Below are 15,771 nucleotides of genomic sequence, written 5' to 3'. Positions count from 1 at the left end.
TGTGTGTTTTTAATGGAGACCCATCAAATTCATAAATCAGAGTGGAGAACCACTGGGCTATGTCCTGGACCCACAGAAATGGATGGTTCTCCCGGCAGGGTTGTGGAGGAGAAGGCAGCAGCATGGGGAGCAAGGAAGGGTTTGGGTGGTTTTCTATCCCAGCATCTCATCCTTTCTATGTCACATCCACACGTGATGGAAGCTCCTTCAGCAGCCATGGAGTCCAGCTGGGGATGTACTGCTCAGACCAGTGAGGAAGAGAGGACTGAGCGGTGGCCTTCTGTCCCAGGGTTGAGGAAGCCTCTCCTTTTCATGTAGCACCCTGAAAGTGCCCTGTGAATAGTCCTCTGTTCATCCCTGTGCTAGAGGGACAGGCCACAGGTGTCAGAGCAGTACTCCAGGTAGTCAAACGCCTTGATGGGGAATGTCACAGCACTCCACTTCTTGTACCTCCTCTTCTCTGCTGGTGTCTCCACCACAAAGTTTTTGATGCAGAGGATAGGCAGCTTCACCTGCCTGTACACCATCTCCATGCCCCAGTCCTGTGTGGGCAGAGAGGGGACAGTTACCCAATGCACACACAGTGTCCCCAGGCTGCAGGGCCATGCACACAGGGATGGGGCAGTTCTTTGCTCCCAAGGCATGTCCCTCCTCTGGAGACAGCCTGTGTCCATGTCCCGCAGCACACGCATGACACAGGCATGTGGAGCTGTGATCTAGGGCACAAGGCACAGCCGTTCCTGTCCCTCCAGCTCTGACTGGGCTGCAGACACAGGGGAGTTGTGGTGCTCACCTGGCTGCAGGCTTTGCAGGAGATACGGCAGCCGGGCTCCCAGTCCTTGAAAGTCCGCTCGAACTGAATCTTCCCAGAGGAAACTCTGTAATATGATCTGGAAGGAAAGGGCCACCAGACAGTAAGGATGACAGCCCAGGGGCCACAAACAGGACAGTGTAGATTCTCCTGTAGTCAAACAAAGTTCCTGCAATCTCCCTGTACCAAGATCCCTGAGAAAGAGCTGTTAGCAGGCTGGTGCTACCCTTGCCCATCTGCCTGCTCACCCCTGCCCACGTGAGGCTCGTACCCAAATTTGGGGTTGACGTTGACGTGGTGCATGCCCTCCACCGTGCGGATGTCGCTGCCGCGGCACACGGCCACGTTGCAGTTGACACAGAACAGGCAAACGGCGTCCGGGGCGTGCAGCCGCCGCTGCTCACTGATCCTGGCCTCCTTCATCAGCCAGCTGGCCACGGCCACCCGCTGCAGCTCCCGGATCTGTGGGGGACAGGGCTCAGCACAGGACTGCAGGCAAGGACAGATGGCAGACACAGCAAGATCCGTGGCTACCGAGAGGTGCATCATCCCAGGAGCACAAGCCACAGGGCAGGACACGCACATGCTGTCCCATGCCCCTCACACAACCCCATCCCAGGAGTCAGTGCTTTCCTGAGCCAGAGCAGGCAGCCAAATGCACGGTGCAGAGGGGGACAAGAGCTGCCTGGCCCTGCCAGTGCCCATGGCAGCACCCAGCACTCACCTTTTGGCAGTACTCCTGCTCAGGCATGGCTTGCACTGCCTGAATCGCCCTCTTCATGAGCTCAACCAGGTCCTCATTGAGCAGCTCTCGGGTCACCTCTCTGCTGTTGGCTTTGGCAAGGACAGAGTAAACGCTGTTCTCAGCACGGGCACGGCCCCGGGCCTGCAGGGCAAGGTCCAAATGTTGCTGTCAGTAGAACAGGGACACAGCCCACCCTTCTGTGCTCCCTTGTGAGGACGGAGCCACCTCCACCCTCCCCTGCTCCTCGCAAAGGAGGTGTTCTGCCAGGGACTGAGTTCATCCCCAAGGAGCTGCCTGCAAGGAATGCAAGAGCCCCCATGTCACATCCCCACAGCTTTGGGGGATCCTAGTAGGGCCAGAGGGAGCCTGGACAGCACCTGCATCATGGCAATCTCATTGGTCATCAGCCCATAGCGGACCACGATGTTGCACTCGGGGATGTCCAGGCCCTCCTCGGCCACACTGGTGGAGAAGAGCAGGTTGAGGGTTCCCTCACGGAACTGCTTGATCACATCCTGCTGCTCATTCTGGGTAGACAAGGGGGGAGGTGATGCTTCAGCAGCTCTGTAGCGCTCTGAGGCCTAGACAGCACCCACAGGACCCCCAAAATGTGTAGACTGGGGTCAGTCCAAGTTCTGCCCACCCTCCACTCACCTGTGTCATGTGCCTGGTCTGGTTGCTGTAGCCAGCACCAGTGAGGACAGCAGCCCTGATGTGTTGCCCACGGAGTGTGGCCATGGTCTCCAGCCAGCTGAGCAGGCTGTGGGCACTCTGCCTTGTAGTGGTGAAAACGATGCCACGAGAAGTGCCCAGGGGCTGAAACTGCTCACGCAGGAGCCTCTCTAGCTTGCTCAGCATGGGGTTCTCATAGCGGTGGTCCCCGGCAAGTGCCTGCAGGCTCGCCCTGTTCTCTGCACAGGTGAGTGGGGTGTCAGGGACACTCCCTGCACCCAAAATGCAGCCAGCATCACGCCCCTCCAGGCCCCTCTGTTACCTTCAAACGTGGCGGTGAGGAACTGTTCGGTGGGATCCTTTTTATCCCTCTCAATGCTGTAGAACTGCTGGAGGTACTGGAAGGCGTCGACCATCCGCACGCTCTCGTTGATCAGTAAAGCGTCGTTGTACTTGCGCAGGTGCAGGGCGCACACCCGTGTCTTGCGACAAAACATCTCTGCAGCTGCCAGGGCCAGGGGACACGGCAGTCACAGCCTGTCCCCGCGGCTCAGCCCTGCCACACCCACACTGCCCCACACTCACCTCTCTTCTCCAGCTCCACAATGCGCTGTTCATAAATCTGCGTGCCGAAGTCCCGCGGGAGAGCCGGCTTCTGCATGAACTGGTGGATCCGCATCATCATCTTCTTCAGCTGCTCACCAAAGGGGTCCTGGGAGCAGGGAGGGGCTCAGGACCCAGGAATTGTGGCTGTTTGCATGGCGGGACCCAGACAGCAGGATCCCCCAGCACCAAAGCTCTGGGTCAACTGATTTCTCCCACTGGCCTGAGCAAAGTGGATGAAGAGACACAGCCCCTCACCCAGCAGGGCCTGGGGGTCTCATCTTCCACCCAGTGAGCAGCCCCACAGCTCTGAGCAGCCATCCCTCACCTGCACTCTCTCCTGGCACAGGTCATACTGCTTCTTCGGTTGGGGGACATGGCTCTGCAGGTGCTGTTCCTCATCCTGCACTGATGTGATCTTCTCAGAGTCCAGGTTGGCACAGATCTGAGAGGAAGAGACCCTGCTTTCTCCCTGAGCCCAGCTGCTCAGGACAATCCAGCGTGTGGTGCTCACTGGCAACCTGGTGAGCTTGAGGATGACTCCTCTGGGCTGTCCAGCACCCACACACCTGGGCATCAACCCCCATCCCAAGGGACACTCTGCTGAGGCCCAGGGCAAACTGTGCTGAAACAGGACAGGGGGCACAGGACGTACCTGCAGGATGTGCTCTACGGCCCCCTCAAAGGATGTTGCCCCCCCAGTGCCAGGGGATGCCGTCAGCCCCAGGACCTGTGGCAGGTCCTGCTCCCCACTGAGCTTGCACTGAAGGTATCTCAGCATGATCTTGTTGTAGACGGCGTCCTTGTGCGTGTGGTGGCACTCGTCTATCACCAGCAGTGAGAAATCTGCTCCAGGCCAGGGAGGGGAGCAGGGTGAGATGGTTGCTCAGCTGGGGGCTCATCCACAGCTGTGGGGCCAGCAGTACATGTAGTCTGATGCCCACCTGTCAGCTCCACGTGCATGTCCTCCTCTGTACTGACCAGGGCGTTCTGCAGAATCTGGGCTGTGCAGATGATAACGTCGCTCTTCTTCACCAGGCTGGCAAAGAAGGTTTTGTGGCTGGTGTCCCCAGTGATGGACGTCACCCTGAAGGTGTCCTGCAGTGTGTGGAACTCCTTCTCGGTGTGCTGGTACACCAGGTGCACCTGTGCCCACAGGACCACACTCAGCACCGGCCAGGAGCACCTCCCGTGGCTCCCGCGGTGCTGGGGCAGGGCAGCACCTTGTTGACGAGCACGGCCACCTTCCCGCCCCGCCGGCTCTCCAGGTGCCGCCGGCAGACGTGGACGGCCACGCGGGTCTTCCCGGCGCCCGTGGGCAGCCAAACGATGCAGTTGCGGCCGCGCAGGGCCGGGGCCGCCGCCTCCCGCTGGTACCCCCGGAGCTCCATTCCCGCCGCTCCGTGTCCCGCAGCCTCCACAGCCGAGACCGGCCAGAAACGAAACTGGAGGCGGCGCGTCCGCCCGGTTCCAGCGGGAGGAGACACGGGGGAGGGCCCCGCAAGGGGGGACCACGCCGGCCGCGCTGGGGCAAACAGCCGTGCTGAGCCGCCCGCCCGGCCCGGGGATCCCCCGGGAACCCCCGCTATCAACTGGAATCGAAACCAAAACCGAGTGGAGCTCCCACAGAACCCCCGCCGCACCCAGACGGCCCCTGCGCCCCCGGCTTGTCCGGGACCCCAGAGCAGCACCGTGCACCCCAACCAACCCCTGCACCCCAGTTCTGCCAAGTGCACCCAGACCATCCACACACTCCCCCACATCTTCACACTCCCCCATCCCGAGCTGTTCCTGTTCCCCTCCCCAACACCCTCCAGAACACCTCAAGTTGTCCTCCCACCTACCACGCTGGGGTAAGCCCCAAGAATGGAGCTGGGGCTGCACAAGGACATTTATTTAAAAAAACAAAACAAAACAAACCAACGAAAACACCAGTCAAGTGAAATGGGGGAGTGGGGGCCAGAGAAAGGGGTGGGGAGCACAAGGAGGGAGCAAGAGGGGAGATGAGCAGAGGTGGCTGCCAGCCAGTGCAGAGCAGGGAGCAGAGGTCAGCACAGCACCGGGCAGCCACCCTCCCTGGCACTCAGAGAGGCAGGACTGGGGCTGGCAGCCCCCCACCCCCCAGCTGGCAGCAGGGACAGGCAGGGAGGATGTACAGGCAGGGAAGGCAGACCTGCCCCGGGGGGAGGGAAGAGCTGACAGAGGCAGCAGGAGCTGGGTGTGCAGGGCAGAGCCCCCTGCCCAGCAGGACCCCGGCCCAGGAGCAGCACCGCTGCGGGCAGCACAGGGCTGACCCCGCTGTACATTCAGTGTGAGGGGCAGGGGCTGCCTGTATGTGGACGGAGCAGAAACCAAAGCACTTGTGTGCCCCTGCCCTGTCACAGGGAGTCAGGGCAGAAGGCACGATCCCAGGTAAGGGGATTGCCCAAGGGTCAGGGGGCTCCCCCTCCCTGGGCAGAGGCAGGAGCTCAGTGCTGTCCCTGCCTTGGGAAGATCCTGATGAGGCAGCTCCAGCCTGACCCCCATTCCCTAGGGGAGGCAGCCAGAGCACCTCAGGGATAGAAGCACCAGCCCCCCAGCCCCTGCAGCTCCCCAAGAAGGAAAGCCCAGCTCCCCAGGCTGCTCAGCAGCACCAATCCCTCCAGCAGTTCCTACCAACAGAGAGTGGGGCTGGATCCCACGGAGCCCTGTCCCTCCCATGGGAGGGCCGGTGGCCACAGCAGGTCTAGGCCAGCCCCCACTACTTGTCGATGAGCCCCCCCTCCTTGAGCTTGAAGTAGAAGAACTTCTCGAGGGTGTTGGCACACTTGCAGTAGTCGCTGTCGGGCGGGTTGTACTCGCGGCAGTTGGTGATGATGCGCTGCAGGTCAGCGATGAAAAGCTTCTTGGTAACGTAGTAGCGATTCTTCAGGCGCTCCGTCATGGTCTTCAGGTCTGTGGGTGGGGAAGGGTCAGGAGCCCTCCCCAGACTTCTGCACCTCCCAGCTACTGAGCTGGACACTAACCATGGGTCCCAACTCACCCTTCTCTCAATCTGGACTATCCCAAGGCTCCCACCACCCCAAAAATGAATCCCCAGCACGGACTCCACAATTAATGTGGGGTCCTCTGCCCCCTCTTCTGCAATCCTGTCCTGGGGGACTGGACACAGCAACCTACCAATGGGGAAGCGGATGATTTCATAGTAATCCGGTGCCTCTGACTTCTTCACTGGCTCCATGAAGGGCCACGCACTGGGGTGGGTCTGCAGAGAATTGGGGGGCAGTTGGAGCAATGAACACACAACGCTTGTTTGCTCTAGCACCCAGGGGTCCTGCTCCCCCCACCCCTGGGTCACCCCAGCAGCCCCCAAGAGTAAAGCCCTGTACAGCCCATCCCAAGGGAGGCAGCTCTGAGGGCTGTCAGGTGGACAGGCATCCCAAAGTGAGGGTCCTTTTTCTGCCCACACCTTGATCTGGGCCAGGAGGTTCTTCAGCATGTTGTAGAGCTGGTCCGGGTCCTTGAGCTCCTTCCTGCACAACAAAGCCAGTGCTCATCAGCCTCTCTCCATTCCAGGGCCAGGAAAATGCCAAGACTGAGGCACAGCCTGAGCTGAGCCCCTAGCCCTGCTACCCCACTCCCATGCAGCACTCACCCCTTCTCTTTCCCCAGTGGTTTCCATCCTGTTTCTCCTGGAAGACAAGTGTCAGTGTCACCGTGTGACAAGTGTCAGTGTCACTGCAGCCATGGGGAGGGAGGACAGAGCCCTCCTGCCAGACCCCCTGCTAGGACTCACGGATGCCAGGGACACTCTCGATGGGGATCTGCCGCACACCCTCCTTGAAGCAGGTCAGGCCTGGGTAGACTTTGCGGATCTGCGCCTGTTTCCTCTCAATCAGCTTCTTGATGATCTGCAGGGAATGGGGGTTGGAAGGGAGCAGATGAGGGGGCTGCAGGATGCTCCAGGGAGCCACATTGTGATGTGGGACCCCACAAACCCACTGTGCAGGGCCAGAGACAACCCTGGCCAGTATCAACACCACTCCCTTGTCAACAGTGTCAACAGTGCCCCCTTGCTGCCCTGCAAGTCTGCTCTCAGGGCCAGCACAGCCCCACACCTCTCCCCTGCCTTAAGGAGGAGGCTGGCAGTGCTCACCTGCCCACCCCTGGGCCATACCTCTTTCTGTTTCTTGATGATGTGTGAAAGCTCAGTGTAGGGGATGCGGGGGTTCAGCTCACACTCCATCAGGGTCGCCCCCTCGTAGTCCTTGATGTATCCCAGGTAGCGGCTCTTGGGGACCTTGATGTCCTTGGAAAATCCCTAGGAGAGAGGGGCAGGTGGGAGGGGGTAGGTGGGAGGGGGCAGGTGTGCAGCAGAGCTGGGGGCAGCTCCCGGGGAAAGGAGCCCACCTGCTTTTTGAAGTAGCCAATGGCGTACTCATCTGCATAGGTGAGGAAGTAGAGGATGTTGTGCTTGATGTGGTACTCCTTCAGGTGGTTCATCAGGTGTGTCCCATAGCCCTTGGGGAAGTACCAAGTGAGACAGGGACCCCCAGGCAGCCCCAGTTGGGATAAACAACCCCTCCCACCCATGGAAATGGCAGCTGGAAGATGCCATGGAGCAACTACCACTGCTTGGGGCTGGCCAGTGCTGAGCAGGTCTGGCTGCCCAAGGAGCTGGGGCAGCCCTACACCAGAGAGACCATCCTGCCCACGCCAGGCTTTGGGGGGCACACGTGTGTGCCCATCTCCCTTCTCCCTGCCCTCACCTTCACTTGCTCATTGGAGGTGACAGCGCAGAAGACAATCTCCGTGAAGCCTTGGGTAGGGAACATGCGAAAGCAGATGCCCCCGATCACTCGTCCGTCCTTGATCAGTGCCAGGGTCTTGTGCTTCCTGCAGGCAGCACGGCCGAGGGTGAGGGGAGCCCCCCACACCGGCCCCCTCGCACCCCCCAGCCACGCACGGGTCAAAGACGAGGCGAGTGATGTACTCCTTGGGCATGCGGGGCAGCTGGTGCGAGAAGACATTCTGCAGCCCCACCAGCCACATCAGGATCTTCTTGTTGGATTTCTGCGAGAGCGAGTTGCCGATAACGTGGAACTCGATGATGCCGCGGCGCTCCTCCAGTCGCGCCGTCTCATCCCGCGCCGCGTTGGCCGACAGCAGGCTGGTCTGGGGGCATGGGGGGTCACTGGCCCTGCACACCCTCTGCTGGGGAAGCCCCATTCCACCCTGGCACACTGGGGATGCAGCTCTGTGGGCCCTGGAGAGGACCAGAGCCTCCCCAGCATCCGCAGCTCATACCTCGGGGCCCAGCATGGCAGCAGGGTCTGTGATGGTCAGCATGACCTCGTTCACCAGCTCCATGGGGATGTCTCCCATGACACGGATCCGCTTGGCATCCTCCAGTGTCAGGCTCTCAGGTAGCTTCCGCTTCTCTCCTGGAATGGGGGCAGAGTGGCACATCCAGTGCTGGGAGGGACCACAGACAATTCCAGCTTTCTGGCCTGGGCTCGTGTGAGCTTACCTGGCAGGGGCTCTGGGGTGCTGGCATCCAGGCTGGCAGCTGAGCTGCTGCTACTGAGCTTCTTGCTGAAGAGAGGAGTGGTGGGCACAGCAACGGTGCTGACTGCAGCTGCAATAGACCCATGGTGCCCATGACCGCTGGAAAATGCCTCGCCACACCATGGCAGCCCAGCCACTGCCACCACCACTGCTCAGCCACACCTTGACCCTTTATCCCACAGTCCCCAAACAGGGGGAGCTGCTTCCTGAAATACCTGGGCGAGACACCAGCTGGGCACCCTCCGCAGCTGGCACTGTGAAATCAGCCTCCCAGATTGGAGAGTTCTCACCATAGATCTCCTCCTCCAGCATGGAGAGGAACCTGGAAGGGAGTGGCACATCAATATGCAAGCATCCCAAAAAAGGAGTCCCCTCAGTGCTTCAGCAGCCATCTCCACACTGGGCACCTACTTGGGGAAGTGGGTGAGGATCAGCGTCCGCTTCTCCGGCACCAGCTTGTCCTTCTCCACCCGGAATTTCTCCAGCAGCTGCCGGCGAGTCACCGTGAAGATGGACTTGAGGAGGCTGCGCCCGAAGACGTGGGTGGTCTCATAGCGGGGCAGGCTGTCACAGCTCTGTGGCACATGGCAGTAGCACAGCCACCTGTGGGACAGGAAGGGGCTCTGGTGACAAACTCCAGAGCAACCATATCCCTCCTGGGACAACGCTGCTCAGAGCAGGGGCAAGAAGAGCAGGTGGACTAAGGGCACAGCTGACATTTAGAAGCATTGGTCCCACTGGGTGCCTGCTCTGCTAGCAAACTGACAGTCTGGGAGAGCTGGGGAGAGTCCCAGGAGTTAGATCCCAGGGTGGCTGGCTCAGTGGTCCCCTGCCCTCACCTGGTGTAGTTGACCTTGTAGGTGGCCACATCGTCATTCTGGGAGCGCTGACGGAACTGGGATGGTGTCTCCAGCTTCCAGTAGTTGAGGCACAGCAAGAACATCTTGGAGAGCTCATACATGGTCTGGCGCTCCTTGGGCGGCAAGTGGCTGAACTTGTACTGCACGAAATTCAGGACTCCCTGGGAAGAGCACAGGACAATGGGGGGATGCTGGGGGCTGCTCTGGGTTCTTCCACGCTGCCTCCCAGAGACTGAGGGATCCGTGCAAGAGCAGCGGAACACAGAACAAGTCATCAGGGCAGTGCACGAGCCTGACAGCAGCCTCACCTGCTCAATGTTTGGTTTCTCAAAGGGGGGGCTCCCCAGGGACCCCTCGACCACAGGCTGGCTCATCTGCAGGATGCACTTCCGCAGCAACTACAAAGACACCATCAGACACAGTCAAAGGAGTCCCAGGAACTGGATGCTCCAGGAATGGTGGAGGTGGCTGAATGCTGCCATGGGGCTGCTCCAATTTCTACAGCCAGGAAGGGCACTGGTGTTGCCCTTGGAGCACACACCCATTCATCCCCTAGAAACTGTCCCTCTAGGGAATTCAAGGCCAGGAGAGCAGTCACTCCAGAACAGGGTCAGTGTTCCAGGTCTCTGGGCTGTGGGATGGTTCAGTGCCAGCTCCAACAGAGCACAAACAGTGGGACAGCAGCCCCTGCTCCCCCACACTGACCAGAGACTCTGCACAAGTCCCCCCGTGAGCAGGGCAGTGAGACATGCACAGCCTCAGACGCACCTTGAACAGGTAGAAATACACCTGCTTGGTGTCCGTGTCCTCCTCCTTGTGCACTGACATGAAGAGGTTCTCCACATCCACCACCATGCCCAGCAGTCTGTTGATCTCTTCCTCTGAGACATTCTCCAGGTGGGACACGTGGTCCGCTGTGGGGGGAGAAACCACAGTGAGACTGGGGGATCAGCACCACTTTCCCTGCCCGGGAGGCCCCACAGGAGTTACCCAGTGCGTGGCCACAGCTCCGGCACGGCTCGCTCAGGTTGGTCACGGGCTGCTGCAGGTCCATTCGAGGGGCTGTGGGGGGGTTGGGGTTCTTCCAGCCATTGCACTTGCAGGCATCGTTGGCCTGGGAGGAGTGGACAGGAGGGGTCGTTGCAGTGGCCCAGGTGGTGCCAAGCGCTGAGGCTACAGCCTTCTGTGGCCAAAGGATTTCCCTGCCTCCCACCTACCCCTTTTCACCCAGCCCAGCTTTTCTCGACCCCCAACCTGCATCACCCACCATCCCAACACTCCCCTGTGCAGCCCCAGGACTCTGCAGCCCCTGCCCAGTGACATCCCTGCACCTCCCCTGGATAACTCAGCACTCTCCTCCTACACCCCCTACCTGCACTCAGCCCAGCACCCTCGTCCTGCACTCCATGTACATCCCAGTACCCAATCCCACATCCTTTGTCTGTGTATTCCTCACACTCATCCTCCTGCATCCCCTAAATTCCCTTCCTACACCCATAAACGTCCTTGCAACTCCCTCCTGCACCCCCCACTCAGGTCAGCCCCCTCGTCCTTCATCCCTCACCCATGCACAGGATCGAACCCACATTCCTGTATCCCCTGCACCCTCCCAAGCCCGTCCTTGCATCTCCCATTCATGCACAGCCCTGAACCCCACCCCCTGCCCTCCCTGCCCTCCCGCTCCCGCTGTCCCCACCTTGCAAGCCGAGAAGACCCCGAGCTTCTCCAGCTTCTTCCCGCGGGGGAACCCCCGCACCTGCGCCTTGCGCTGGCTCGCCCGCTGCTGCTGGCTCAGCCCGGGCCGTGCCGGGTCGCTGGATCCCGCTCCTCCAGCCGTTCCCCCGCTCGCTCCTGCAGCCCCCGCCGTTCCCGTCCCGGGGCCCGGCGGGGGCCGCCCGGGCTGCGCGGCCTCCGGCTCCGCCATGCCGGGCCCGGCGTGCGCCCCGCGCCCACTGCGCCTGCGCGCCGGGCATGCCGGGATCTGTAGTCCGCGGCGGGGGAGGAGCGGCCGGCGCTCACGGGACGGCGCTCCCGGGGCCGGTTCACCTCACCCGCTGTCCCAAATAGGAGCTGTGCTCCCGTTCGGGACTGCGGGCGCCGTGAACCGCAGAGCATCGGAGAGCATCGAGCCGTCGGTGCCCGGGGAGCCCTCCCTCCCCCCCCCCCTCCGGTAACCGGTAACCGGTAACCGGTACCGCTCCCGGTCCGGCGGCGCGCTCCGCACTCCGCGGGCTCCCGCAAACATGGAGCATGGGCACGCCCTCTTCTCCAAATGCGGTGTGTGACCCGCCCTCCGCCGGCACCGAGCGCGGCCCGGAGCCCGGCCCGGAGCGTGGCCGCGCCCCCTGAGCGGCACCACGGCACCGGCTCTCACCGTGCGGGGCGCGCTTTGGCGTCTGCCTGGAGCTGCGGGCAGCGCCTGGAAGGTGCCAGCACTGCCGGGGGGCACCGCACGGGGATGTTCCAGCATCGTCCCAAAAGTGGGAGTCAGCTGTCCGAAGGCTACCCAGGGGGATGCTCAGATCTCCGGGGGATTCTCAGTGCTGCACAGGGCCTGGAGCCCCTCACCCAAGCTCCTCGAGGTGCCAGGGACGTGCCCGGTGCCAGCACAGCCCCGTTCCCCGCCTCCCATCCCGCTGCCTGGGCACGGGCAGGAGCGTTGCAAAACACAGGGCTGGGCGAGACCAGAAATACCAAAACCACGCAAATAAAAGTTAAGAATATTTATTACATATCAAAAAAGCCGCACGTTTCGGGCAGACACCGCCCCCATCGCGCAGTCCCAGCGCGGTCCCGCTCTGCGGCCAGCAGCTGCCCCACAGCCAGGCTCAGCCTGGTTCCCTTTGCTCCTCTTCATGCCTTGGCCCGCTCGGCTCCCTCCTCAGCGCTGCCAGCTGCCTGTGCCACCGCCGGCCCCATCTGGATGGGCACGTTCCTCTCAGGAGCAGCCGGCAGCGCCAGCTTGGGCGCCTCGATGCGGAGCTGCCCATCCTTGGACAGGGAGCAGGTCAGCGCTTCGGCGTCCACCTCCTCGGGCACGTCCCACTCCCGCTTCAGCACCTCGTACTTGTAGGAGAAGGAGCCCTTCTCGTCTGTGCTCTGCGTCTCCTTCTGCCCCACCAGCACCACCTTCCTGCCCACCACCTTCACCGACAGCTGCTCGGGCGCAAAGTCCTTCACGTCCTGGCAGACGGAGAAGCCGTCCCCAGAGCCCTGGGTCAGGGCCGCGCTGGTGCTCGGTGCCCGCTCTGCGGTGATGCCGAGCCGCCCGGGGCTGCTCCCGCTGCTCAGGTACTGCTCCACGCTGCTCATGAACTCCCGAGCCCTCTCCATCTCCAGCCGCATCTCCCGCTCCAGCTCGGCGAAGAGGGTGCCTGGATGTGGCCAGAGGGTGCGGACGGGTCCCAGCCACGGGAACAGCGAGCTGGACATGGGCGGCATGAAGTGCAGGCGGCAAAGCATCTCTGCTCCCAACGAGTGCTCCTGGTCGTGCTGCAGCTCTGCTCGGTGCAGTGGCTGGAGCGTTGCTGGGCTGGGGCAGGAGAGCAGCGGGTTTTATCCTCCCCTGCCCAGGGGTGTGTCCCTTCCAGAAGGCTCTCTCCCCACGCACCCTCCTGGAGCCATCGCCTATTTTTGAGAGGCTGATTATCCACCAGCCAAAATAGCAGCGCCTGTTTCTGGGGATAAATCACATGCCACAAATAGGGAGCCGCAGTCACTGCTGGGAGCTCAGGTTTCTGCAGAGCCATCGTGATGCAGCAGGGCCCATGGGGCCATGGCTGGGGGGCTACAGAGCCCTTCCCTGGCCCCGGAGGCTTGGTGGAGCCAGGCTCCATTCTGCCAGGAGCTCATCACTTCTGCCAACACAGGGACTAGTCCCACCCCTAAAGAACACGTCCCATGTCATCTACTGCCAGGCATTTCCTGCACTTTCTGGGACCCCTCTGCCTGTTGGCCACCCCCATCCTGTTGTTTCATGGAAGGATGCCCTTTTCAGCTACCCTTCATCAATCCTTAAATTCCCTTATATCACTGTCCTGACCCTTCAGCACCCCACTGTTCACCCCACCTGGGCATGGGCCCACAGACTGACATCTGTCACCTGAGGGGACCTCCCTGGGCACAAATGGGGGGGAAATGGGCCATAGCTGAGGCTGGGGGAGGCAGGGAGGAGACGAGCCCACACTCACTCCCATGCCTGGGAAATGCAAAGGGCACAGATTTTTGGCAAGGGTGGCTCAGGCATCCCGCTCGGAGGCTGAGGTGATGCTGCTAATTATAATCCAGGAGAGCAAAGCTGTAAGAGTCAGGACGAAGGTATGTTGGGCACGACGTCAGCGCTGCCTCTCCTCACGGGTGAGTAACAAGAATTAGCTGGAACGGGCTGGAAAGAGCTGAGCCTTTCTCCTGAAGGTGACGTAATGGTCAGGACAAGGCCACGCCTCCAGGGAACGGGTATAAAAGCCTCCAGCGGCAGCAGCGGGGCAGAACGCTTCCAGCCCACTGGAAAAGAGACAGAAGCAGCAGCAGCAGCAGCAGCAGCAGCAGCAGCAGCAGCAGCAGCAGCAGCAGCAGCAACAACAACAGCAGCAGCAGCAGCGATGCTTTGCCGGATGCACCTCGCCCCATTCGCCTCCAGCTCCCTGGCCAGCCGGCTGGGCACAGTGAGGACCCTCTGGCCACACGCAGAGACCATCTTCACCGAGCTGCAGCAGGAGATGGAGAAAGCTCGGGAGTTCATGAGCAGCTTCGAGCAGCTCCTGAGCAACCACGGAGCCATCGCCGCAGAGCGCACCCCGAGCACCAGCATGACCCTGGCCCAGGGCTCTGGGGACGGCTTCTCCGTCTGCCAGGACGTGAAGAACTTCGCTCCCGAGGAGCTGTCGGTGAAGGTGGTGGGCAGGAAGGTGGTGCTGGTGGGGCAGAAGGAGACGCAGAGCACAGACGAGAAGGGCTCCTTCTCCTACAAGTACGAGGTGCTGAAGCGGGAGTGGGACGTGCCCGAGGAGGTGGACGCCGAAGCGCTGACCTGCTCCCTGTCCAAGGATGGGCAGCTCCGCATCGAGGCGCCCAAGCTGGCACTGCCGGCTGCTCCTGAGAGGAACGTGCCCATCCAGGTCAGCCCTGCTGCCCCACAAACTGGACCAGCTACTGAGGACGGAGCCACCAACAAAGCCCAGGCGTAAGACGATGGGACCCGATGGCCACGGCAGGACCGGAGCAGACAGGAGCAAGTCTCGGGTTTAAGCCCAGACAAGCTCCATCAGCAATGATGTCATTTTTTTTCACTATACTGGAATGTTTTTGTATCCAATAAAAATACTTTTGCATTGAATCTTCTTGTGTTCTCTGGGTGTTGATTGATGGGGAGGCTGCACCCTACTCTTGGTGCCAGAGGAGTGGGATGGACAGAAAGGGGAGAACCTCTCTTGCCTCTCAGGGCAGCACCAAATGGGGCCAGTCAAGCAGACCCAGAGGGTTCTGTGAGGGAGGGGAGGGGATCTGGGAGCACTGTGCCGCTAAGGGTGGGAGGCAGGCAGGAAGGGTAGTCCCACTCACCTGTACAGGAGCAGCAGGGGTGCCCTCACCCTCCTTCAAACTGCTGTCAGCATCATCTCCAGCTCCACAGCCTCAGCCAAGACCCATCCCCACAGAACAGGGAGGGAACCACACTGGGCTGCCCAGCTGGTTGTGGTGTGAGGCTGTTGTAGTCACACTTTCCCCTTCCCAGCTTGGCAAGGGGCTGCTGGAGTCCACCCTGAGTTCCCAGGAGCAGGGAGGGAAAAGCCCAACCCCGGGTGCGGTGCGTAACCACCACAAACACCCGCGCTCAGGCCCAGGCAGGCAGCAGGTGTGTGGGCAGGCAGCAGGTATGCAGGCAGGAACGCCTGTTTGTGCTAAAGCCATCCTGAGATCAGGCAGCCCATTGCCCAGACACACCAGGAACAGCAGCAGGTCCCCAACCTCGATACTGAGCCCCTGCTCTGGCCAGCAGCAATACCTCCCTTAGGGCATCGCAGACGCCTTCACAGAAACCCCAAGTCTAGGAAGAAACCAGGCACACAGGGAGAGGAGCCAGCAGATGGCAACAGCACTGCACACAGTGCCCACTGGATTATTCTGAGTGGGATCAGGGAAGCTTTTCTCCAAACTTGTCCATCTCTGGCTGCCTGGGGAAACCACCAGCATCAGTCCACCCCACACTGTAACCAGTGGGTGGTCCCACAGAGGTCATGAGCACCTCCAGCAGCTAAGCAGTCCAGGCACAAACAGCACCACACAAATGAGGTGTGGTGGGGGCCACTGAAGCCCACATCCCACAGCTTGAGCATGATCCCAAGCACTCCGTAACCAAATCACTCCAGACCCTTCCTGCTTCCAGGATTTTCAGGCAATCCAGCATGAGTAAGAGGCACTGAGGCTTTGGATAGCAGATGAAGGGCACACAAGCCAAGGCTGTTCATACAACTATTCACAGCTCTCCTGTGACTGAGCCTCTTGCAGCCCCTCAGCTGAGGAGGGCAACAGGTTCC

General features: G+C 61.1%; 4 protein-coding genes across 4 annotated transcripts; 1 reads left to right on the top strand and 3 right to left on the bottom strand.

The window, feature by feature from the left end:
- DHX58 (DExH-box helicase 58) lies at positions 1 to 4,222 on the bottom strand (the record flags this gene model as incomplete). The annotated part of the gene is made up of 12 exons (XM_083877722.1): positions 1 to 542; positions 794 to 890; positions 1,083 to 1,273; positions 1,536 to 1,697; positions 1,934 to 2,083; positions 2,211 to 2,467; positions 2,551 to 2,733; positions 2,814 to 2,940; positions 3,160 to 3,276; positions 3,487 to 3,677; positions 3,776 to 3,977; positions 4,055 to 4,222. 12 exons carry the CDS (start codon positions 4,220 to 4,222, stop codon positions 363 to 365), a joined length of 2,025 nt encoding a protein of 674 aa, XP_083733848.1. The 3' UTR covers positions 1 to 362.
- Positions 4,223 to 4,593: 371 nt separating this feature from the next.
- KAT2A (lysine acetyltransferase 2A) lies at positions 4,594 to 11,162 on the bottom strand (the record flags this gene model as incomplete). The annotated part of the gene is made up of 18 exons (XM_083877713.1): positions 4,594 to 5,765; positions 5,991 to 6,075; positions 6,280 to 6,343; positions 6,466 to 6,502; positions 6,607 to 6,721; positions 6,988 to 7,131; positions 7,221 to 7,331; positions 7,580 to 7,706; positions 7,777 to 7,985; positions 8,118 to 8,254; positions 8,341 to 8,448; positions 8,594 to 8,700; positions 8,790 to 8,981; positions 9,218 to 9,399; positions 9,547 to 9,636; positions 10,007 to 10,152; positions 10,229 to 10,352; positions 10,935 to 11,162. 18 exons carry the CDS (start codon positions 11,160 to 11,162, stop codon positions 5,572 to 5,574), a joined length of 2,400 nt encoding a protein of 799 aa, XP_083733839.1. The 3' UTR covers positions 4,594 to 5,571.
- An 810-nt stretch (positions 11,163 to 11,972) lies between these two features.
- On the bottom strand, positions 11,973 to 12,862 carry LOC310918727 (heat shock protein 30C-like; the record flags this gene model as incomplete). Its single annotated transcript, XM_083877678.1, is given in 3 exon segments — positions 11,973 to 12,735; positions 12,738 to 12,841; positions 12,843 to 12,862. Coding segments are annotated over 3 exon segments (768 nt in total). The 3' UTR covers positions 11,973 to 12,091.
- A 713-nt stretch (positions 12,863 to 13,575) lies between these two features.
- Positions 13,576 to 14,573, top strand: HSPB9 (heat shock protein family B (small) member 9). The gene is made up of 2 exons (XM_083877609.1): positions 13,576 to 13,594; positions 13,687 to 14,573. The coding sequence occupies exon 2, from the start codon at positions 13,840 to 13,842 to the stop codon at positions 14,422 to 14,424; it is 585 nt and encodes a 194-aa protein (XP_083733735.1). The 5' UTR covers positions 13,576 to 13,594; positions 13,687 to 13,839; the 3' UTR covers positions 14,425 to 14,573.
- The last annotated feature ends 1,198 nt before the right edge of the window (positions 14,574 to 15,771 follow it).

The sequence above is a fragment of the Zosterops lateralis genome (assembly GCF_965231275.1).
Source record: "Zosterops lateralis genome assembly, chromosome: 24".
Taxonomy (NCBI): domain Eukaryota; kingdom Metazoa; phylum Chordata; class Aves; order Passeriformes; family Zosteropidae; genus Zosterops; species Zosterops lateralis.
This window is presented reverse-complemented; position numbering and strand designations above follow the sequence as displayed.

What these genes read in the sequence shown, in the direction of transcription:
- HSPB9 (XM_083877609.1), top strand. Translation starts at nt 13,840, where the DNA reads ATGCTTTGCCGGATGCACCTCGCCCCATTCGCCTCCAGCTCCCTGGCC.